This window comes from Astyanax mexicanus, chromosome 18 (assembly GCF_023375975.1).
Source record: "Astyanax mexicanus isolate ESR-SI-001 chromosome 18, AstMex3_surface, whole genome shotgun sequence".
Classification (NCBI taxonomy): Eukaryota; Metazoa; Chordata; class Actinopteri; order Characiformes; family Acestrorhamphidae; genus Astyanax; species Astyanax mexicanus.
This window is the reverse complement of record NC_064425.1, coordinates 22,405,002-22,430,523: the sequence shown is the minus strand read 5'-3', so window position 1 is coordinate 22,430,523 and position 25,522 is coordinate 22,405,002. Positions and strand designations below refer to the sequence as shown.

Genomic DNA, 25,522 nt, shown 5'->3' with positions numbered 1-25,522 from the left:
CAAACTGGTTAAACAAACGGTCATAAGGAAAATATGCAGTGAGTAACAGAAGGTAGGTAATTATGCCCTTACACAAAGATTATTACACCAAAATTAGCAGAACCGGTCATGGTAGACAGGTTTACACATATAATTTCAAAATGAAGTACCTACATAAGTATTGTCTACCCCTGATAAATACACACACACACACACACTCACACAAACAGTTATGCCTCCGGTTATGTGTCTCATTCAGCTGTGTAGTCAGCTCACATGAGAGAAGTGATGAAAGCAAAGCTCTGAGTAAGCCACCCTGTACTTGGCCAGCAGGCATTTCAATCTGTGCACAGCAAGATTTTGGCAAATTGGAGACACTGACACTTATTTCTTCTGAGGAAAAGGTCTTTAAATAAATAATAATTAGAAAAAAGAAAAAGGTCGCCAGATTAAAACACTTAAACACAAGCTGCTCCACCTGCTGCAGACTCTACCAGTGAGACACAGGATATCACAGAGATCTTGGGTGTTTTTGTATCATTTGTATCACATTCGGTTTCAAGCCTCACAATCAATACAATAACAAAACAAACCCAGTGTGCCAAACACTACCATGGGTGGTCTCAAATTGGCAACCTCTTAAACACAAACCACTCCAATAGCCAAAGAGCTACTGGTAAGCCAGAGGATCTCTGAGAAAGCTTGGCTAATTTCAAATCATTTGTATCTCAATTGGTTTTAAGCCTCACAGCCGATACAATGCCAAAACAAACCCCCAAAGGGTGTCAAACACCAGCACCTATTCTATTCTATTCTATTCTATTCTATTCTATTCTATTATATTATATTCTATTATATTATATTCTAAATAAAGCTAAAGATATCACTTTATTCATATCTTCATTGCTCAAATACATTATGGTGTTAAGGCTAATTGACTAAAACTGTATCACTGTGTAAATACATATGGACCTAACTGTATATATACAGCGCTGGGAAAAAATAAGAGACTACTTAAAAATGATGACTTTCTTTGATTTTACCAAACTAAAAAAAACTGGAACATAATCAAGAGGAAGATGGATGATCACAAGCCATCAAACCAAGCAGCGTGTAAGACTGGTGGAGGAGAACATGCAAAGATGCATGAAAACTGTGATAAAAAAAACAGGGTTATTCCACCAAATATTGAACTCTAAAAACTTTATAAATATGTTTTCTTTACATTATTTGAGGTCTGAAAGCTCTGCATTTCTCATTTTCTGTAAATAAATGCTGTAAATGCCAATATTTTTATTTGGAATTTGGGAGAAATTCCGTAGTTTATAGAATAAAACAACAATGTTCATTTTATTCAAACATATACCTATAAATAGCAATATCAGAGAAACTGATTCAGAAACTGAAGTGGTCTTTTAACTTTTTCCAGAACTGTATGAATATGTTGTCTAGGCTACATATAAGACATTATTGTCACGTGTGTTTTGAGAGCTTGGGAAGCTTTAGCCCAGCCCCTTTAGGCGGAGCCCCCTGAGTGAGTGATGGCCCACCAGAGTGAGAGCCTGCCTCCTGCTCACTTCAGCCCTCACTCCTGCACTCCTTCACTCAGCGTGGAGAGAAGCACACACACAGATACGGCGCGGAGCGCGAGGGAAAGACGGGAGAGATACCGATACAGAGAAAGCGCGAGAGGGGGACCTGGACTGCTGCTCGCGCTGCACGCGCTCATACACCAATACCGAGGAGCTTCGCTGTGGACTAAACCCGCTCTGTGGGACTTTCCCGTGTCTCGCGCTGGAGCTCGAGCAGCCGCGGAACTCCGCTGAGGGAAAGTTTGGGGGTGTGAAGGACTATGGTTTCACTCAATTTTACCTGAGGGTTTAAACGAAGTGCTGTGTTTTATCATGTAAGTTATCGTTTCAGTCTTGTTCAGCTGTGAGTTTATGACTATTTATTTATATTTTATTAATATTCTGTCTTTAATTGTGTTTTGTTACACCTGACTGTAGGCAGAACTCTTTATTTATTGAAGCTAAATTGCATAAAACCTACAAATGTGTTTAATTCTTGTCTGTTTTTAATCTGTGAAGTGCTGTATTTATATGCGTCAAACCCAGAAAACACGCAGCATTGTTACAACGTTGACGACTTTCTTGTAAAGTTGATGCGACGTTGTCAAAAGGTGGTGCTGTTGACGTTTTCTCAACATTGTTACAACGTTGAAGGCTTTTTGTAAAGTTGAAGCAACGTTGTCAAAAGAAAAGGTGGTGCTGTTTACGTTTTCTTAACATTGTTACAACGTTGACAGCTTTTGGTAAAGTTAAAGCGACTTTTCAAAAGAAAAGGTAATTCAGTTTATGTTTTCTCAGCATTATTACAACGTTGATCACTTTCTTGTAAAGTTAATAGGACGTTGTCAAAAGGTGGTGCTGTTTACGTTTTCTCAACATTGTTACAACATTGACTACTTTCTTGTAAAGTTAATTCAACTTGTCAAAAGAAATGTATTGATGTTTTTACATTTTCTTAACATTGTAACAACGGTGACGGCTTTCTTGTAAAGTTGATACAACGTTGTCAAAAGGTGGTGCTGTTTATGTGTATTGTAATGTTGATGCGATGTTGTCAAAAGAAAAGTTGCTGCTGTTATTATATTCTCAACATTGTTACAACGGTTATGACTTTCTTGTAAAGTTGATGCGACGTCAAAAAGTGGTGCTGTTTGTGTTTTCTCAACGTTGCTACAACTTTGACGACTTTCTTTTAAAATTGGCGTGATGTCATAAATTGTGCAGTTTACCTTTTCTCAACATTGTTACAATGTTGAAGACTTTCTTGTAAATTTAATGCGACTTTAATGCGAAAAGGTGATTTAGTTTTTGTTTTCTCAACATTGTTACAGTGTTGACGGCTTTCTTGTAAGGTTGATTTGATGTTTTCAAAAGGTGTGCTGTTTACCTTTTCTCAACATATGACACCATTACAATTGAATATATTGCAATATATTGTGATTATGTTTATATTTACAGGACCTGAATAAACGAAAAGTTAGCTATTTTTAGAACAGTGAAATTGGATTATAAAATACCGCACTGCTCTCTAGTGGTCAGGGTTAAACACAACACAAAATTAAGCACTGTCTGATGCTAATCTTTACATGAAAACTAATAATTAAAATCAGTACTGTGTTTTTGGAAATCGATACAGTATTGCAAAAGGAAACATATTTTTTTTGTTGTGATTGAAACTATGTGTTTGCTTAACTTTGTGACAACATTGTGAGAAACTTTATAAGACAGTGTAAACACCATTACCTTTGAACAATGTTTTACCAATGTTGTGACAATGCTGTATGTTTGCTGGTGTGCTTAAATCAGCGGTCTAATTTGCATGGGGACAAATGTTTGATGCTTAAATAGACTGTTTACTATTCTGAAAGAGTAAAATTACAGTAATACTACACTAATAATTCTAAGGTTTATTGGTATGGTCTATTTTGAACACAGAAGTGCACCTCTAAGTGCTTCGGAAAATAAGTGCAAACAAACCAAGCATAAAGGAAAAAGCAAAAAGCAGCTGAACTGAAGCGTGAGAATAAAGAAACTTTTAAAACCGTCAGCAGAAAGCGGCTGATGTTTCTGAGTAGGCAAAGAACCCCAGCTCTTTGGAGCATAACAGCAAAAGGGCAGCTTCACCACTTTCCTTGCATTTTACCTGAGAATTATTCACCATAAAAGCATTTGATGACCTTAAGATCCCATTTGGAATATAGTCTGTCAGCATTCTGTAATGTATGAGGGTGCCAGACCTTTTATTGCTTTAACAACTAATAAAAGGACTAAAAGGAATATAAATCAGTTCCGGAAGAGGCATGCAGTCTGGATATGCAATGATGCAGATGCATAAGCAATACCTCTTTCTGCAACATGTTCCCGCATTAAGCTGAAACCTGTCATTTGCCTGGTAAGGAAGTCTGGTAAATAAGGCCTTTCAATAGTTCAGGAGTTTAGACCAGAGAAGACAAAAACTTGACTTGATTTCTTTGTAAGATGTACAGTCATTGGAACAGAACTAGTTCCAGAAATAGTGTTGGCTTACAATGCTATTCAGAAGAAAGATAAAGATTACCAAGAGCACTAAATAATTAAAAAATTAGACTGATATGGTCATATTTGTTGAGCTACACATACAGAATTGCTTTGTAACGCAACAATCCATTATCTTGTTGGAATAGTGATTGATTTTGGCACTGAAAAAGTGTGGCTCATCATTGAACATTGAATAGTCACTCCACGAGAGTCTGACACAACTACACCCCAAGATTAATTTCTGCTGGGTGATTCTTTCTGGTACAAGTGAGTGTTACATTGATAGCTCACTTATACTCCATGTCTTTTTCTTGTTTCCTCTCATAGGGAACAGGAGGCAGTGAGGCGAGGAACATGATGAGAACCGCGTGGAGATAGATATCATCATCCTTCATCATTTAAAGAAACGGATATAAAGGAATACAAAGCTTGAAGAGTTAAAAGTTTTATTCACAAGAACTTTTTGGGAATTACCTGCTTTATCAAAACCCCCACCCCATCACCTTCACCCACCATGGCTTCCAGTTTAACCTGTGCGGGGGTCCTCTGGACCCTGGTGTCCCTCCTCAGCGCTGCAGCGTCTTGTGTGGGCTTCTTCATGCCCTACTGGCTGCTAGGCTCACAGATGGGAAAGCCGGTATCTTTTGGCACCTTCCGCCGCTGCTCATATCCCATACGGGACGAGCAGAGGCAGGCCACCATCATGCTGGAACAGTGCGGCCGCTACGCCACTTTCCAGGGCATCCCGAGCGTGGAGTGGCGCGTGTGTACGGTAGTGACGGGGACGGGCTGTGGTCTGCTGCTGCTGGTGGCTCTTACGGCGCTCATGGGCTGCTGCGTGTCTGAGCTCATCTCCCGGGCTATTGGTCGTGTGGCAGGGGGAATCCAGTTCCTCGGCGGTGAGTAACCTATTGACTTATTTCGATTATTTGACTTATTTGACCCCACTTTGGCTTCAGCTTTATAAGTGCATGATGATTTTTCAAACACAATTTGATGCAGTTTTTCTTTTTTATATTATAAGCCTTGTTAGTGAGTTTTATTTGGTTTTATAACAAACACTTCTTGTTTTCAAATCTACCGTATTTTTCACACTACAAGACACACTTAAAATCCTTTAAATTTTCAAAAAATCGTCAGTGTACCTTTTAATCCGTTGCGCTTTATGCATGAATTTCCGCTGAAGTACAGGGTTATACAGGAGTTTCAGTTTAGTTCTCCATTAGTATTAGCATTAGGCGCTAACTGCGCTAGGCACTGGTGCTAGGCACCTGTACCCTGCTGCTAACCCCAGCTAGCACTACTGGAGCAGCATTAGAATTATCCTCTAGCGGTTAGCCGCTAATGCTAATGCTCCAGCTTTAGTGGAAATCTGGAGATCTAAGCTTAAATGAAATGGCTTTACTCACTCAAATAAGCAGTTTTCAGGAGAGAAATTTGTGTAGATTAACATCCAGTGTTCGTTTGACGTGTCTGAAATATTATTAAATATATTATTAAATATTATATATTATTATAATTTTTTTTCGAATTACAATTTTATTTACTTAGCTTAGTGTAAAGCATAGGTCTCGACACTTAGCGGTGAGACCAGTTGAATTAGAAGGAAAACATGGTGACACCCCTGTTCCTACTGCCAGTTAATAGTGTCGCCATAAAATCTGGTACATCTTATGTATAAAAATAGACCAAAAAATGTATGTTTATTGATAGTGTGCCTTATAATCCAGTGCACCTTATAGTGCGAAAAATACGGTAGCTTACCAGCCAAACAGGATTGGTGCATAAGGTTTGCTTTTTAATTTGGCAGGTAAAGTGTAGTATATGCTCTATGTTTGCTGGTTACCCTTTTTTGTGAATGATATACAGCATCACCTGAACAGTTTATGTTCATGTTAAAGTGGCTCACATGCACAAAAGAGCAATGCTTCGTTTAAAGCGTGACCGTGGCTCACAGATGAGCTTAATATAAGAAAAAAGAGCACATCATTTGGCCATGGATCTTTGGTTTGGCTCCATGATTTCTTTAAACGTCACTTTAAAGCTCGCTACTTGAGTTGGATTGCGTAAAATTGGATTGCATTAATTCCCATCTGGCTGTTTATATGGGTTGCGTTGCTGCATGTCAGATATGTGTTTAATTTTATTAACACACGTGAAGTGGCCCAAATCAGAGTTCAAAGTGTTTTTTTTCTGTTAATGGATTTGGGTTACTATTATCTGCTGTGTAAATATAGCCTTAAACCCCTCACCCACACAACAACGAAGCACTGAAGTGAGAGCAACTTGTTTTTATTTATATAAAAAAAAGTTTACTTAAACAATCATCTTCTTGTCCATCATCCATATTTTGCAAGCAAAACAAGCACCACAGAGCTGGACGACTACAAGTGCAAAGTTTCTTTTAAAATATTGGACTTTCATGTCACAAGTCTCATAGTATCAGTTTTTGTGGTATTGTTTTTGTTTTAATATAATGAAAAAATGGGAAAATTATTTGTGGTACACTGAAGAATTTAACTGTGTCAGGAGTCTGCCACCCATCCACACACTGTGTCTGCTTCAGCGTACATACTGTACCTCCGTTAAAAACAATGGTTTTGAAATGTTGGGCACTGCGCTGCAATTGGAATCCAATAAAAATAAAAGTAATGTAAATATACCAATACACTAATATACCAACGACATGAACGACATACCTTTATAAAGGAATGTAACAATAAGCTCATCTTGTGATTCGAACAGATACTGTAATGCAAAAAAATGATGACCTGCAACTAAGTTTCTACTAATGCTATGGGAGTTGATTTTCCTGGAGTGTTTGCAAGTTTTTTGCTGTAATTTTTTCTGTGTTCAAAAAAAGAGGTGGGATAAGGCTTTATTTGTTCTTGGAAGAATACTCCATTGTATAAATTACATTTTTTGTTTTACTGTTTCTTTAAAATAGCTCCATAAACCTCACAAAAGCATGTTTCAGAAATTTCTTTTTGCAGACCTATCACATTCTTCATAAGTCATTGTTCGCATTATAATAAAAGGCTATCCAGTTCTAGCCTGAACTGCCCTTCCGCCTCTGCTCACCCACTCTGCTTCAACTTCTCACTCTGCTTAAGAGAGCATCGATTCCACAGTCTTTCCTGTTCTTCAGGCCACCTTTTCTCCAAATCGTATTAAGGACAATACACAGGGATCCTGATTCATTTTAGACTGGGAGCTCAGGGCTGTAATTCCAAACTCGGTTTGCTAGGTCCTGCCCACGGCGTGACATAATAGCCTTTTATTTATCCCCCCCTCAACTCGCCCGGCCCAGTCGGAGCGCACAGTCGCAGATTTGAAACAGGCTGCGTGGGGTGCCTTTGAGGAATGCTGACACTTGTTTCAGTCCTGTTTCCACGACTGTGCTTCAAACACATGGAAAATTGGAGCGCCGTGATCATAGAGGGCATGCGGGATTGCTGCATCCAGCTATATTAGTCTGTGAACTGGGATGAAAGTGAAAAATGAGTGCTTTGATCAAAGCTGAAGAGATGTGGACTGTGCCCGTGTCATGACCCAGGCATATGTAGTTATGATCACATACCTCAAGGCCTGGAAGAGTTTATGATGTTCCTCTCAGACGGGTAGATTTTGGGTCATTTTTTGATGTTTTATATTTTAGATTTTTCAAAGTTGGCACCTTTTGCTTAGATGACAGCTTTGCACATCTTGGCTGGATTTTCTCAGACAGGTTCATGAGGTAGAGTCACCTGGAATGGCTTTCAGTTAGCAGCTGTGCTTAGAGTTAGTTATTTGAATTTCTTGCCTCTTAATGTGTTTGAGAGCATCGGTTGTACATTTGTGAAGAGGTAAAGTTGGTATACAGTGAGAAGCCCTATTTGAGCAATGTTTTAATCCATATTATTATTTTATCCATATTATGGCAAGAACTACTTAACTAAGTAAAAAAAAATATAAGAAATGAAGTTCAGTAAATCAATTAAAAAAAAAAAAAAAAAGAACTTTGAAAGTATTCTCAAGTGCAGTTGCAAAGACCATCAAAAACATTATTATGATGAAACTGGCTCTCATCAGGACAGGCCCAGCAAAGGAAAACCAAGAGGTACCTCTGTTGCACAAGAAAAGTTCATCAGAATTACCAGCCTCAGACACCGCACATTAACAACACATCAGATAAGATGTACAATGTAGGAAAACCTTTTTTTTTAAATAGATACATTGAATAAGAAGGTGTGTATTTTGACTGGTAGACTGGTACTGTACTTTAAATAGTTGCGAAAAAGAAATAAGGAAAATATCTCATCTTTAATTGGAAATCAGTGTAGAACTATTTTATTTCAATTTATTTCTGAGCATTTCTATGGGTCCATTTATCAAAAACTAAAAGGATTTTGACACAGTGTAAAGAACAACTCAAAATGTAAACTTAAAAAAATTAAGATACACTATGTACACTATATGGTCAAAAATATTAGGACATTATTTCAAAATCAAGAGTTAATCCTGCTTTTTTGGAGTAACTGTCTCTACTACTGTACAGGGATAGCTTTGTATTAAAGTTTAAAGCAATGCTGTGAGGATTTGATTGCTTTCACTGAGAAGAGCATGATAAGTGAGGAAAGGAAGTTGAATATTCATCACCCTACCAAATTCTCAACTGCCAAACTCATCCCAAATGAACTGTATCGAACAGTACCATCATTCCACTGCACCACAGTTCTAGCCCAAGTCTGGCATTAGGCTTGGTGCCAGTATGGTCATGTTTATCTTTGAGCTTTAGAGATTATACTATAATGGCAGTACATTTGTAAAGGACTAAAAAGATGTGTATGTATATCAGTAATGGATGAAACCTAAAGTAGCTGGAAGTATTTATTAGTGAATTTCACAGTGCTGAAAGATAGGACTGTAACTGGGACCCAACATTTCGAATTTCCCAGTAGTTTGTCTTCTCTGCTCGTATTTCTTCACTCTTAGTCAGCTTGCACACACAGACGCTCTCTTACACACCCACACACACATGCTTGTGGACTTATACTGTGGTTTGCCACTCTGCCATTAGCTAGTCACTTTACAGCTGTGTTAAGTGGAGGCAGATGACTCCTGACAGCCTGTGCCTTACTGCTGCTTCTCTACCACTTCTCTAGCTCCTTAAGCTGCATGCGTTGCTTGATTATTCAGCTCATAGCTTGATATGCAAGTCTTGTGTATTAATCCAGCGAAGAGGCCTTTGAAGTTTGCCCTCATTTCCGATTGCACCGTTGTCACACAGGCTGGTCTGGCGGAGCCGAGGATGCACCTGAACTGGAATGAGCTCTCAATATCGCATCTTCCTTACAGGCATAGTGTCAGCTGTCACTTGTCCCTGACAGCAAACGGGAAGAGAAAAAAAAAGAAGGAAAAGAGAAAAAGACAAAAAGGGGAGAAGACTGCGGAACGCATCATTATGCCATGCTTAGAATAGAACTGCCTCTATCATGAAATCTGTTGGGGGTCTCCACTCATATAGTGTGGCATATCAGCTTATATAAGCTAATATTCATCAGTGTCTTTGTTCAAGCAGATAATTAGGCTCTAGAGTTTGGTTCCTGAATTGCTATACAGCAGTTCATTTGAGTAGAGTATTAGATTTTTATTTTTTTATAATGTGTGTTTAATTTAATGTTATGAAGAAAATAATGTAACTAAAATAGTTTATAGTTTGTCCTCTGCACTCAAGGCTACTATAACTGGGTATATATACAGCTCTGGAAAAATTTTGAGGCCACTTTAGTTTTATTTGTCATGTATTTTATTTTCAAATATTGTCATGCAGATGCAGAGCTTTCAGACCTCAAACAATGCAGAGAAAACAAGTTTATATTCATAAAGTTCAGAAATCAATATTTGGTGGAATAACCCTGGCTTTCATGCATCTTGGCATGTTCTCCTCCACCAGTCTTACACACTGCTTTTGGATAACTTAATGCCACTGCTGTTGCAAGAAAACAAGCAGTTCAGCTTGGTTTGATGGCTTGTGATCATCCATATTCTTCTTGATTATATTCCAGAGATTTTTAATTTGGTAAAATCAAGGAAAAACATCATTTTTAAGTGGTCTCTCCCTTTTTTTTTTTAACAGATCTGTATATATAATTTAAGTACAGGCTTATTCCAACCAGCGGCAGTTGTCATAACACCTCGCTGAGGTGAAATGACATTAAAACTGACTTTTCATGGCATCTAGCGCTGGAGTGTTGGAGTAAGCCTTCATATATGTTCATGCAAGATTTAGCGTAATCTCTTTCCCTGTATACAGCTGCTCAGCCAAGACAAGATATTAAATCCATGATACATGTTTATATGTGTATGACAAAATGTTGATGATTCAATGCCTCAGAAATATATGATAAAAGTGCTTACATTTATGTAAAAGTTTTTTTTTTATTAAAACAGCGTGGATATACCTTACAATTGGGCAATAACTCAAAATAATCTACTCTGCAGAGATTTGGTAAAAAATTCTAAATAATTTATTAAATGCATCTCAAAGGGTAACTAAACCCCTCGATTTTATTTGAGCTGCTGTTAACTTTGATTAACTTATCCTGTGCAACAGAGGTAACTCTTGGTCTTCCTTTCCTGGGGTGGCCCTGATGAGAGCCAGTTTCACTATAATGTTTTTGATGGTCTTTGTGACTGCACTTAAAATAGTTCAGATTGCCTGACTTTTTTTTTTCTTTACTTAGTTGAGTTGTTCTTGCTATAATATGGATTAGAACATTACTCAAATAGAGCTATTTACTATTTGCCAACTCTACCTCTTCACAGCTTAACAACTGATGCTCTCAAACACATTAATAGGCAAAAAATAAAAAGTAATTAACTCTTTTCAAGTTCAGCACAGCTGTTAACTAAAAGCCTGAAAGCCATTCCAGGTTCTGTACATACTTGTTAGTTTCAATCCTATGGTAAGGCCAGGACTAAGGGAGCTTGGAAACTTTGGATATTAATCATGACTTTGCTGATTTAGTACTTCTGGGGTTTGGGGAGTAAACTGTGTAATTTAGAATTGTAGTCAAACCATTGCTTTAACTCTAAAACAATGCTGGAAAGGTTGCAGCTGAGAGCTAAGTGAACCCAAATTGTCACAAGAAGAATAAAAGCGAGTGATGCAGAGAGTGAGACAAAGAGGAAATAAACGAGTGAGAGAGAAAGTGACCTTCATGTTGAAACCTCAACCATTGTGTCCTTCTCGTTCCCATTGTCCTGTCTTAATGATGGTTGTCTGGTGGATTGGCCGCCAATGGCAGAGCCTCCCTACGGTTCCCCCTCCGTTTATCTGCTGTTCATTTAGGCGATAACTGATGACTCCTCCACGTCTGGATCATCAAAATGGCCCGGATGAGATCCTCTCACCCTGGCTGTTAAAAGGGCGTTCTTTGTTCTGTCTGAGATGACTGATGTTCTGGTTCGGGGTGTGGCAGCGGATGGTGATCTATAGCAAGATCCCTTGAAGGCAGCGCAGTTTTATGTTCCTGCTGTGGTTAGGAATTAATGTAACTGCCATGAGACGATAATGTAAACACAGAACATGCAAATGACTTACACAATAACGATTCTGTGCGCAGCCTCCGTATTAAGCCCCTGGCGTACAGCTGTAACTAATGTTGTCCTCACACCGAGATCAACTGGCACGAAGCGGTGCGTTCGTGTGAATGCATGCATATGTGCTTCCTCTTGTCAAGTGCTCCATAAAAAATTATGTTTTGTGACGGGGTTTGATTACGATGAGGATTTTATTAGAACTGTAATGTTTTTGTTGCTGCAGTTCTTACAGAATTATTCTTAGCTCAAAATACACCCAAAAACCTAGATGTGTGTAAACGTAGATGCCCTGAAGGTGCAGTGTAACCCAAATAACATAAAAATGTGTGTGAGAGAGCATTTTAGAATACTTATTTATTTATTTTTATTTCTAATTTTTCCCATTTTCTCCCTAATTTACACAGCCAATTACACAACCCACTCATAAGGACTCCCCTATCACTAGTAATGCCCCAACACACCAAGAGGGTGAAGACTAGAACAAGCCTCCTCCGATACATGTGAAGTCAGCCACCGCTTCTTTTCGAGCTGCTGCTGATGCAGCATTACCGAGCAGCATCACAGCGCGCTTGGAGGAAATTGCAGCAGCAGCTCGGTTCCGGTACATCAGCTCACAGACGCCCTGTGCTGCAGACATCACCCTAAGAGTGATGTGGGGAGAGAGCTCCATCTACCCACCCGGAGGGAGCAGGGCCAATTTCGCTCCCTCTGAGCGCCGGCAGCTTGATGGCAAAGAGAGTGCAACAGAGGTCCTTTCCTAAGGTGGCCCTAATGAGAGCCAGTTTCATCATAATGTTTTTGATGGTCTTTGTGACTGCACTTAAAATAGTTCAGAGTGTCTGACTTTTTTTTTTCTTTACTTAGTTGAGTTGTTCTTGCTATAATATGGATTAGAACATGACTGAAATAGAGCTATTTACTATTTGCCAACTCTACCTCTTCACAACTTCACAACTGATGCTCTCATTAATAGGCAAAAAATAAAAAGTAATTAACTCTTTTCAAGTTCAGCACAGCTGTTAACTGAAAGCCATTCCAGGATCTGTACATACTTGTTAGTTTCAATTCTATTCTATTCAATTCAATTCAATTCTCTGAGCGCCGGCAGCTTGATGGCAAAGCTGCATGAGCGGGGGTTCAAACCTGCTACCTCCCGCTCATAGTGGCAGCGCTTTAGACCGCTGGACCACTCGGCGTCCTCGTTTTAGAATATTTAAAAAAAGGATTTAAAATTATCATCATTTATAAATGATGATAATATACACACAGCTTTTAAAATAATAGAATGTTCATCATACCCAGAGCTAAATGGGCTCTGTATCATTGGAGGTGGGTTCTATAAAGTAATGGAGCTCTGTACAAAACCTATGGGATGAGCTGTAGTGGCATTTGTGATTGAAAACCTTTCATGATCTTATTAAATAACAAAAATGTAGGTAGGAGGAACATGCCTCAAGCACCTTCTCCTAATCTAATGTTCAACAAATATAATTTCTGCCTTGTTCACATGTCCATGACAAGTCCTCCCAACCCTTCTCCAACACACCCCCTCTCCTTTTTAACTCTATATCCTGAGGGACATTAACTTCATACCACAAACAGAAACTACCTGAACTCCAACGCAAAGTTCTCCAAGTTCCCTCTTCTTTCTTTAATCTCCTTTAATAACCGATCATGATACAGTGATGGCATGGTCCTGAACTGTAAATCCAACAGTGAATATCTCACATCACTGATGTTCTAGTGGCTAAAATCTATTCAAATCCCAGGAACAATGTTCTAACATCTGGTGTAATCCTTAGCAGAAGTGTAGAGACTGTAACTGTGGCAAAGTAGGCACCAACACATCAACGTTTATTGTTCTCAATTTCATAAGAAATTTTGAATCAGCACAAACGGGATAGAAAGGTCCGTAAGTCTGTGAGCAAAGTGATGCAATCCTGTAGGTCACTGGGTTCTGTCTAATTATTTCAGATTAGTTACTGCATAAGAAATTCAAGTGAAATCAGTTCAGCCCTCAGTCATGGATTTGCTGTTTAGGGTTCCTGTCTGGGTCCCTAGTAAGGCTGTCCTATATATATATTTTTTTATTCCAAAAAATCATGGAAAAGTTAATTAATTCCCATATTTCCATTTAAAATTTCCATTTCTTTGTTTAGTTTTACGTAATTTCTAAACTGGAATTAGCCCAATTTTTTCAAGGCATGAATGTTTTAAACTAAGTGTGATGTCCAGTGTGAAATACGCAGTCAGTCATGATTTGAGGTGCAATGTCCAGTGCAGGTGTTGGTAAACTCTGCTTTCTTAAAGGGATTCCCAACCAAGTATTGAAGATTGACATATTGTTTTGAAAATTCCATATTTTGATTGATTTGAAGGGATCCTAATTTCTTTTTTTTTTTTTTTTTTTTTTAACATAAACTCAGAAGTAATTTGGGCTGATTTCTCCAGAGTATTCTATTTTTTTGAAGTCCTGTTTTTTTTTTATTGATTTTACAAGCTGGACGCCCAAATTATGTAAAAATAAACTAAGAAACTTAAAAATAATTTAAATTGTGGGCCCTGAATCTTTTGTCTATACAATTGTAACTTTTCTATGATATTAAGCCTAATTCTTTTTGGAATGGATCTGTATTAGGCTATGTTCACATTACATTAATCAGTTCAGTTGTTTTGACTTGGTGCTTCATGTTCATAAATGTTTAAAGTAAACTGTATCTGTCTGTAATGAATGACTGAATAAATCTGTATGACTGGGAGTTTTTCGTAATGATGTATGTGGTTTATGTTTATAGATAAAGTACAGTTATTTCTACAAAAAGGGCCAATCAGGTTTTTGCTTGCAGCCAGAACAAGATCACGTTTTTAGGGCAGTATTGAGCCAAACACTACAAACAATTTATATTCAGGGTTTAATTAGTTGATCTTGATATACCTAATATGAGTTTTTAGAATTGTGGTCTTTGTAGTCCAAACTTTTATAGAGAACATAGGCTGGTCTTGTGTGACGGGAAAAAGATGGCTGTCGTATGAGAACTCTGGCCTTCATCACTGTTCACATTCATGCCCACAGTTCCATGAAACAGATATGTATCTGATCTAAAAGCAAATGTGAAAGTGACTCAGAGCTGAGTGGCTGGATTTGACTGGATATGACTTGTCCACAAAGTCCTGAGAAAAAAAAAACAGATCTGTGTCAGATTAAAGCAAAAAAAATTAGATTTGAGTCATTTCAGCCTGAAAGCGTTCAGCTTGGATCTTCAGGTGATTGACAGGAAGCTGAAATTTGTCTCAGAGCTGAGCGTAGATAAGCTTGTCTACACTCCTACCATTCAGCTGTCAGTCTGCTAAACTAAAGATTTATTAGGACACTTCTGTAAACGCACATTCTTGTGAATATTATATATATTATTATTATTATTATATATTTCCTGGGCTTGGCTCTGGAGCTGCTGGGACTGGATAATGCAGATTGCAGACAGAAGTGTCCAACAGTCTGGACACTATGGCACAACAGGTAGCACTGAATGAGGAATCAAGTAGTTCCTGTGGAAAGAACATGGTGGTGCAATGAACACAGGACAGGGTCTGCAGTTACTTTATGAGAGAAGTGTGTTAGTTCTGAGGTAGTGTTAAAATTTATGCTACCAAGCTGAAGGTTTCCTCCTTCTCAAAGTCAAGTCAAGTCAAAGTCAAAGTGTTTTTTATTGTCATTTCAGCTATATACAGAGTACACAGTGAAACGAAACAACGTTCCTCCAGGGACCATGGTGCACATAAACACAGTGTATACAGAACAATAGTGCAACAGTACAAAAGTGCAGACAGACAATACAACACAATACAGACAAAGAATAATAAATAACAAGACAGTGTGCAAATTATGCAGTGTGCAAAAAGTGTGCAAAAAAGACCAGTGAGGTAGTAATTACCTCTATTACACAGTGTGCAATAGAGTCCAGTGAGGTAGTAGGGTTTTTAGTGCTTTCCATTTTCTGGGGTAAGTGGGGTAAGAGTGTGTGTGCATGTACAGAAAAACCATCAGTTCAGTCTCTGCAGTTGAGGAGTCTGATGGCTTGGGGGTAGAAGCTGTTGCAGAATCTGGTATTGCTGGACTGGATGCTGCGGTACCTTCTTCCCGAAGGCAGGAGGGAGAACAGTTCGTGTGAGGGATGAGTGGGGTCATTCACAATGCTGGTTGCTTTGCGGATGCTGCGGGTGGTGTAGATGTCCGTGATGGAGGGGAGAGAGATGCCAATGATCCTCTCAGCTGTCCTCACAATATGCTGGAGGGTCTTGCGGTCAGAGACGGTGCAGGTCCCAAACCAGGCAGTGATGCAGCTGCTCAGGATGCTCTCAATGGTCCCTCTATAGAAGAGTGTGAGGATGGGTGGAGGGAGACGGGCCTTTCTCAGCTTCCGGAGGAAGTAGAGACGCTGCTGGGCTTTCTTGGCTGTAGAGCTGGTGTTCAGGGTCCAGGTGAGGTTATCTGCTAAGTGGACACCAAGGAACTTGGTGCTCTTAACAATCTCCACAGAGGACCCGTCGATGTTGAGTGGAGAGTGGGTGTGTTGTGCTCTCCTGAAGTCAACAACCATTTCCTTTGTCTTGTCCACATTCAGGTGAAGGTTGTTGACTGTACACCAGTCTGTCAGCCGCTGCACCTCCTCTCTGTATGCTGACTCGTCGCCTTTGGTGATGAGACCCAGCACGGTTGTATCATCGGCGAACTTGATAAAGCTGTTAGAACTGTGTTTTGCAGCACAGTCATGAGTCAGCAGGGTGAACAGCAGAGGACTCAGGACACTGCCCTGGGGGGGCCCAGTGTTCAGTGTAATGGTGCTGGAGGTGCTGCCCCCGAACGGGACTGACTGGGGTCTCCCCGTCAGAAAGTCCAGGATCCAGTTGCAGTGGGGGGTGTTGAGGCCGAGCGAGCTTAGCTTCCTGATGAGGTTCTGTGGGATGATGGTGTTGAATGCTGAACTGAAGTCTATAAACAGCATTCTGACGTAAGTGTCCTTCTTCTCCAGGTGGGTGAGGGAGAGATGAAGGGTGGTGGTGATGGCATCGTCCGTGGAGCGATTGGGACGATACGCAAACTGCAGGGGGTCCAGTGAAGAGGGCAGTCGTGTCTTGATATTCCTCATGACTAGCCTCTCGAAGCACTTCATGATGATGGGTGTAAGTGCAATGGGACGGTAGTCATTGAGGCAGGACACTGTGGACTTCTTCGGCACGGGAACGATGGTGGTGGACTTGAGGCACGTTGGGACAGTGGCGCTGCACAGGGAGATGTTGAAGATGTCCGTGAGAACATCTGTCAGCTGGTCTGCGCACTCCCTGAGCACTCTGCCGGGGATGTTGTCTGGTCCTGCAGCTTTTCGTGGGTTGACTCTGCGCAGAGTGTTCCTCACATCCACTGCAGTCAGGCACAACACCTGCTCGTCCGGCTTGGGCATGGTCTTTCTCGCCATCGTGTTGTTTTGTGCCTCAAACCGTGCATAAAAGTTGTTCAGGGCATCAGGGAGGGAGGCATCACGTTCACAGGACGGTGGCATTGTCCTGTAGTTGGTGATTGCCTGGATGCCCTGCCACATACGCCGCGTGTCACCCGTGTCCTTGAAGTGGCTGTGGATTCTCTGGGCGTGTGCGCGCTTTGCCTCTCTGATGGCTCTTGACAGGTCGGCTCTCACTTTCCTCAGGGCCACCTTGTCACCCACTCTGAAGGCGGAGTCGCGGGTCCTCAGCAGCGCACGTACCTCAGCAGTCATCCAAGGCTTCTGGTTTGGGCGTGTAGTGATGGTCTTGGAGACAGTGACATCATCAATACACTTGCTGATGTAGCCAGTGACTGATGCTGCATACTCCTCCAAATCAACAGAATCGCCTTCAGTAGCAGCCTCCCTAAACATGTCCCATGCAGTGCACTCAAAACAGTCCTGAAGGGCAGAGATGGAGCCTGCCGGCCAGGTTTTCACCTGCTTCTGAACTGGTCTGGAGCGTCTGATGAGTGGTGTGTATGTTGGAGTCAGCCAAACACACATGTGGTCCGAGAAAGCGAGGTGGGGGCGGGGCTCCGCCCGGTACGCGCTGGGGATGTTTGTGTAAACAAGATCCAGCGCGCTCGCTCCTCTCGTTGCAAAGTCCACATGTTGATGGAATTTAGGGAGCACTGACTTGAGATTTGCGTGGTTGAAATCTCCGGCGATAATAAACAGTCCGTCTGGGTGTTTGTTCTGCAGATCGCTGATAGACCGATAGAGTTCACACAGAGCCTCTTTAGCATTAGCACCAATGCTAGCGCTGGGTGGGATGTAGACAGCAGCTATTAGCACGGCGGAGAACTCCCGTACTAAATAAAAAGGTCTGCACTTGACTATCAGGAACTCCACCAGCGGAGAGCAGTGTTTGGCGACAGTCACAGCGTTGTTACACCATTCCGTGTTGATGTAAACACACACGCCTCCACCGCGGGTCTTCCCGGATAGAGCCGCGCTCCTATCCGCTCTGAACGCGGTTAGCCCGGCTAGCTGAATGGCGCTGTCCGGAATGTTGTCGTTCAGCCACGATTCCACAAAAACCAAAGCACAGCAGTCTCTGAACTCACGCTGGGTTGTTCGCTGGAGTCGGATGTAGTCCAGTTTATTGTCAAGGGAACAGACGTTTGCCAGAAAGAGCGATGGTATAGCCGGCCGGCTAGGACTAGCCTTTAGCCTCGCGCGGATCCCGGCTCTCTTTCCGCGCTTCCGCTTACGCTCGCAACGCTTGCGATGGCACTTCCGCTGGGCTCCGGCGTCAGGAAACACAGCGGGCTGGCGGCCTGGGTCTCTTAGCAGGCTAAGCTCAAGTAGCGTCTGCAGAACCTCGTCCGGTAGCGTGTTTTCTGGCTGATTTCTCCACTGTAGCAGGGTCTGGCGGTGGTAGAACATGTGCACGGGTGTTCCGATACACATATTTGCAGGAAATAAACGGAAAAAACGACAAATAGTAACACAAAAGCACCATTTAACGGACCCGGAGCGGCCGCTGCGTGTTAACGCGCCGCCATCTTGGTTCCAATTGGTTCCAATCATAGTTCCAATTCTCATTTGACCTAATTTACTTTTTTGCCCTTCTCCTCTCTCTCGCTCTTTCACGTTCTCTGTCATCTATAGTTATCATCATTGTTGCACCAATTCCAACAATGTATTGTTATCTTGGTGTTTTTTTTTATAAACTTTTCAAATGTGCAGTTACTCAACCAATAAATGCTTTCCTTTCAAGTGTATTATACCCATCCCATCCATTATCCATTATACCCATCCAACATTATATTAAACCCTGGAGAAGCATATTAAATTGGGGATACAGAACACTACCATTGCCAAAGTGAAATAAAAAGGAAACACTGTAAATATAGTAGATATAATAGTTAAAGTTAATATCGTATCAGTACTTGGTATCAGCAGATAGTTGAAAATCTCGTTATTGTATCGGTATTGGTGCATCCCTAGTTATTACTGACTGCTCTTATTTCATGCCATATATAGTTCCAATTCTCATTTGACCTAATTTACTTTTTTGCCCTTCTCCTCTCATTTCTTTGCCTTCTTTTCCTCTGGTTCTCTCCAATCCTTGGGCTCTCTCTCTCTCTTTTCTTCTGCTCTTGTCTGTTTCTGTCTTCTTCCCCTCTGTTTGTGTGGACTAAAGCACTGCCTGCTGTGGAGGACTGGAGCATAACCCAGTACTGCTGACTGACCTGCTAGACAGCAAAAGCGAATATGGGCGAGAATCAAATGAAGAGAGAGAAAGAGATAGGGGGAGAAAGGCATACAGAGAAAGAAATGTGGGAGAGATGAAGAGACAGATGAACAGAGAATAAAGAAAGAAAAATGAGATGGATGACAGAGAGACAAAGTATTAGATGAACACAGAAATAATTCAATGAGGGTGATGAATAGATAGATAGGAAAAAAAAGAGAGAATGAAAAGAGCAAGTGAATCAGACAGATGAAAAGCCAGTGCAGGGCGGAATTGTCCAGCTTCAGCTGGGATTTGTCTCAGTCAAACAGGAAGTCTGGAGCACTAAAGGACAGACAGGAAGTGTTATTTTAGCCCTTTCGGAGGTTAAGTCCTTGTTTTGAGCTGTTCGGAGCCAAGAGCAGCGACTGGCCACTGCACCAATCCTCTCTATCCGAAATAAACCATGCCAGCGTAAGGGGATTGTTATTGCACAGCAAACCTTCAAATTAGGAAGCAGTTGCGGGGGAAACTATTTCATAGCTGAGCATAGTTTTGGAAGCTGTGGTTGTGATTTTGGTCTGAAAGGCTTATGTAAGCAAATTTAAATATGCACAGAAAGCAAGAACTGCCAGTGCACAGGTGAACTGTTAACCCCCAATCTGTAGGGTTATTGTTTAGTTATCAGGTTTAAAGCATAAAATTCCATATATAGTATTTGGTATTGGAAGTTTGTTTATTTTAAATCAGGAGACGATAGAGTTTTTGTTGGTTTCACAAAGACAAATCAATGTTTGGAACATAGCCTGAATTACCACAATTTCTAAATAACAAAAACTACTTCAAATAGCTAAATAGTGAAGTGGTCATTTTGAATGACCAGGAAACTTTTTTACCACATGTGGACACTTTGCATTGGATGTATAAACTTTTTGCCATCATGGTGGACTAACAGTGTCGGGATGTAGTGCTTCATGAGTTTTTGTCTCGCTTATGACAACTGCTGAAACTGCTGTGTCTCGCCTTATTGTGTGCTCCCGTGCTGTGGATCTTTCACTGAATATATATATAATTCGGACTTGAGTGATGAAGTTGCCGAAAAAAAAAGAGTCGTCTGTTTGTTAGCACAGCAATGTGCTATTTAATGATTGCACATAATATCGGATGTTAGTATCGGATGATGATATCATCAGTATCGGTATTCATACAGCTCTAATTTTGACAACCGAATAGTGTTAGTTAATAGGTATTTTGATAGACAATCAAATTAATTAATATTTTGATTTGCATGGAGATAAGGTTGGTGGTCACATTTTGTTCCATTCTATAGAAATAAACTCCAAATTGTCTTCCATGTTGTCAAATTTGCAATAAAGACCAGAGGTGCTACAAGACTTTCTCACTTATTTGGTAGACCCCTTCCCTTTTCCAGACCAAGTGTTAATGGCACTCATAGAACGCTTCTCAGACAATCACATCTCAGGGTCGGAACAGGCTGTGGTATAATGTGAAATATATAGTTTATATAAAAAGTGACTGCAAAACTCAAAATTAATAAACTAACTGCATTTAACATGCAATAAATTGCATTGAGCTACTTTACACTAACAACTTCACTCTTACATAATGCTCCTAAATGCTTAACTCCAAGTAGGTACCAGTATCTGCAAGTACAACAATGCACATACTTGTACTTGTATTCGATTGAATAAAAAAGGTATATATGCATCCCTATTAAAAATACAAGCTGCTAATCTTTTATTAAGACATTTTATTTTATTTATTTTATTTGGTCTTTAACAGTAAAATTAACATGCAAGTTCAAACTTCTCTGCTTGTCATGCAGGTATAAGACAAGCATAGAACTGGGGCCTACATATAGACTCCTGCTGCTAAATAACTTTCCTAGCTGATTCATCTGATGGAATGGAAAGGTTTACTTGATGTCACCGGGAACTGTATTTGTGTAGGTGGAAGAACTCAAGATTCTTGGGACTTGTTAGAAGAATTGTGCCTGTGAAGGTCCTCATCTTCCCAGCCTGCCTGCGCTGGAACCTATTAAACCCACTGACTTCAGAGTTTCACTAACTTCACTTCAGCTCATTTCACCAGAAAACTACACAATAACAGCTTTAATATTATAGGATTATCCAGACCTACCTAGAGAACCATTTAAACAGCCATTAAATGTATTTGTCAAGCCAGTGATTTATGTAAAGCAGACTCAGTAGGTAAAAAAAAATACATATTACATTAAAAATGACTGCAGTGTAGACATTAAGGCGCTCCTCCTGGATAGAGTTGAGAGCAGAATTAAGATCACAGAGACTATCTGGGGAGAGGATATAACTTTTCTTTGATGGTTGCTGGTATGGAAGAGTAGAAGAAGTATCTTTTTACTGGAACCAGCTGGAGCTTTTAATGTGAGTGTAAATCAGAACATAGACTGAAACAATCCGAGAACCAACATCTGGATCCAAATCTGGTTTTATTCAGGGATGGTGTGATCTCAGTAGATCCAAACCAACCAGTTGTGTATCAGTATGAGCTGTGGCTCCCTCTTTTTGTATATTAAATTCCACCATCTCTGGACATTTAAACACTATCTAACCATAGCCAAAACATAGTGATTTCTGTTCAGTCAGTTTTTAAATAGAATTTTGAGCCGATGCAATATCAGATATTACTCATGTAAATATCTGTCAATGCCGAAATACACATTTGTAACTAACAGAAAGGCAAGACACCCATAGCTTTAAAAATAATAATTTAATTAGCTAAAATCTATTCATTTTATACTAGTGCGGCCAGTGATGGCCATTTGTTAGCGTGCGAGCAGCATCACTTAGTCCTTCTTTCATCATACAATAAATACATCAGCAAGTATCGCTTTGACATATTGGCCATATCTGCTGTTGCTTATGATTCTAAAATCTAAATATTCTTAACGATTAAAAAGTAACTGCTATAGAAATAAATGGAAATGCATTATTATATTATCATTATATCCGTGGCATACAGTGGCTCTTAAAATGACAATAGCATTATTTATTGCAATAATATCTTACAAACTATCATAAAAAAAAAAATGAGTTTACATTATTGACTTATCATACATAATTAATAACCATGATATCGTCTTTTGTGTTCATTTTTATTTTTGATCATATATGGCTCTAAATAAAAATTAAGAGACCACTTCAGTTTCTGAATTAGTTTCTCTGATATTGCTTTTTATAGGTAAGTTTGAGTAAAATGAACAATGTTGTTTTATTCTATATATTCAACTACAGACAACATCTCTACCAAATTCCAAATACAAATATTGTCATTTAGAGCATTTATTTGCAGAAAAAAAAACAAAAAGATGCAGAGCTGTCAAACATCAAATAATGCAAAGAAAACAAGTTCATATTCAGAAATCAATATTTGGTTGAATTACCCTGTTTTTTATTGACAGTTTTCATGCATATTGGCATGTTCTCCTCCACCAGTCTTGCACACTGATTTTGGATAATTTTCTGCCACTCCTGGTGCAAAAAGTCAAGCAGTTCATCCATCTTCCTCTTGATTATATTCCAGAGGTTTTCAATTTGGTAAAAGCAATGAAACTCATCATTTTTAAGTGGTCTCTTAATTTTTTCCAGAGCTGTATATAACAGTAAATAGTACTCTATATACACAGTGTGGACTATGATTGGTCAAAATGATCAAAAATATTATCATTATGTTGTTATGACAGGTCCAAGGCGTAATTTCCAATCTAGAGCACTAAAATGAAGTAGTGCTGAACCTGTGGCTAGACATGTTCCTGCTGAGATGACTCTTTTCCTGTCACAGTTTAGGTATTTTTACGGCCAGACACAACATCCCAGATCGACCCAGATTAGCTTGTTAACACTTTGAACAGACCCAACGCTGAAGCTGTCCTGTGCTTGACTGGAGAGTACACTAGCTATACGGGTAATTATTCCAGACTTTGGGGTGAGAGAATGTGTGAGGCAGGTGAGTAAACAAAGGAGTGTGTGCCTTGAACACAGCACAGGAAGTCTGCCAAACAGCTGGTTTTTTTCAGGCCTGCCTTTCAACCGCTCTCCTGCCCCTTGGAGTTACAGGCATGTGTTTGACAAAGCATTTGGGGGAAGGTGGTGGAGGTGGATGGGGAGGCTGTACAGTCTTTGAACGGACGCCTCAAAGAGAACCGGAAAAAGTACGAAAGAATCTATCCTGATGGAGCAGTTTCTGACAGTAGCTGCGTCTTGAAAAGCTAGCTCACCTTCTCAGAGCTAAGCAAGCCTCAGTTTGAGCTTTTTGAGGTTTTGAACTGCTAACGCTGACTCGGTGACCTCACTCTGAAAGTATTTGCTTCCACATCATCTCTCGTTCACTATCCTTCAAGATCTAGCTGATATGTCCAGATCCTTGTTGTCAGTGTAGTCTAAACAGTGTGTTGTCAGTGCTGTATCAAAACCTGTTTTACACCACTTAAAAGAGGCCAGCTGTCGTTTTTCACTGTAAAAATGCATTGTTTACTCAATTTTATTGGTTTTATTCAACACACATAAGTACACTGGAGTACTTAGGTGAACAATCACAATAATTTACATTGTTGGAAACCTCAAACACTTTAAATTAACTCTCTTTTTACAGTTTACATTGTGTGAAGGATATTTCATGATAAATATACCAATAGAAATGGTCCAACTTTACTAAACTCAAATCATGATTTTACAGTTAACTAAACCTAAAGCTTACAGGGCATTTAATATTGACATATTTGTTCATTTTACATTCACACAACTTACTGTTCAAAGCCTTACTAGCAATTAAGCTTGGGAAATTATGATGTTTCCCAAAACTTTTAGTAAGTCTTCTAGGACTAAGGGCCCTAATATAGCAATCTAAAGGCAAGCCATCAGCTGCTCACCACGCAGCTTAATTTAGGGCGTGTCAGTGTATCTTTGCTTTCAAAAGGAAGGGAAAAGTATGGCTTGCCTAGCTTCAAACCTGCATCTGCGTAGATTCATTCACAAGCACTATTGCCATTTAAAGAAGAACTCCAGTGTAAAGTTGACTTTGACTGTAGTAAAACATGATAAAGAGTACTAACCTTTGTTGAATAGCCCACCTCTGCTGTCCCACAGCTTTCCAAGATCCAGTATTTTTACTTCAAACATGGTTTAGAATGCATGATATCCAGAACGCAGCAGCACGTCTGGTCTTCAACCAGCCAAAACGGGCACATGTCACCCCGCTGCTCATTGAGCTCCATTGGCTACCAGTTGATGCTCGCATCAAATTCAAAACTCTTACAATCGCCTACAAGGTGATGTCAGAACAGGCTCCTTCCTACCTGCACTCGCTCCTGAAGGCTTACGCTACCTCCCGGCCGCTGCGCTCCTCCAATGAACGTCGCCTCGCTTTGCCAAACATTCACACAAAGCAATCCAGACTATTCTCATACAGAGTTCCCCAATGGTGGAACAAACTACCTTCCACTACCAGATCAGGAGAATCTCTCGCTATCTTTAAGAAACTCCTGAAGACAGAGCTCTTCAAAGAGCACTTACTCTCCTAACACCTCTAACACACTAACTACTTCTAACCTCATTTCCTTCTTCCTCTCCTTCACTCCTCTATCCTATTATTCCCCTTTGTCCTCCTTTTATCCCTATCCAAAGATGTTTTTCCTTTAAACTGATTTTACATTGTACTTGACTATTGTAAGTCGCTTTGCTTGAGTCTTTTTATGAAAATGTGGGTTAAGGGTTGTGCTTAGTTTTAAGCATCTGTATAAAGACGTTTAATGGAGCTAAAAGTCTAATCCTACTCATCTCCAAACTTAGTCTTTTTAAAGCAAAATATCTGTAAGTAGCTTTAAAAGGACAAGAAGTAAGATTTTACTATCCAATTTTCAACAATTTATTGACTTTTCAATTAATGAACTGATTGGTAGATTAAATGAAGAAAACAAAACAAAATAGTTTTATAATACAATGTAATTTAAAACTAATGTAAAGCAAATGAAATAATGAGAATCATGAGAATTTAATATGAATTATACCAGTGTTAGTTCCGACCCTGCAGTGTGATTGGCTAATAGGTGTTATGTACGGAAGCTCTCCATGTTTTACTCTGCCAAGAACAGTTAA

The 25,522-nt window shown here is 39.9% G+C and overlaps 1 protein-coding gene across 1 annotated transcript in view; it reads left to right on the top strand.

Moving 5' to 3' along the window:
* The first annotated feature begins 1,539 nt into the window (after positions 1 to 1,539).
* Positions 1,540 to 25,522, top strand: part of LOC103033992 (LHFPL tetraspan subfamily member 6) — a 117,755-nt gene continuing 93,772 nt past the window's right edge. The window contains exons 1-2 of the mRNA XM_007236713.4: positions 1,540 to 1,885; positions 4,395 to 4,966. Coding sequence (XP_007236775.1) covers positions 4,582 to 4,966 — 385 coding nt within the window. The 5' untranslated portion in view covers positions 1,540 to 1,885; positions 4,395 to 4,581. The remainder of the gene's footprint in view (positions 1,886 to 4,394; positions 4,967 to 25,522) is intronic.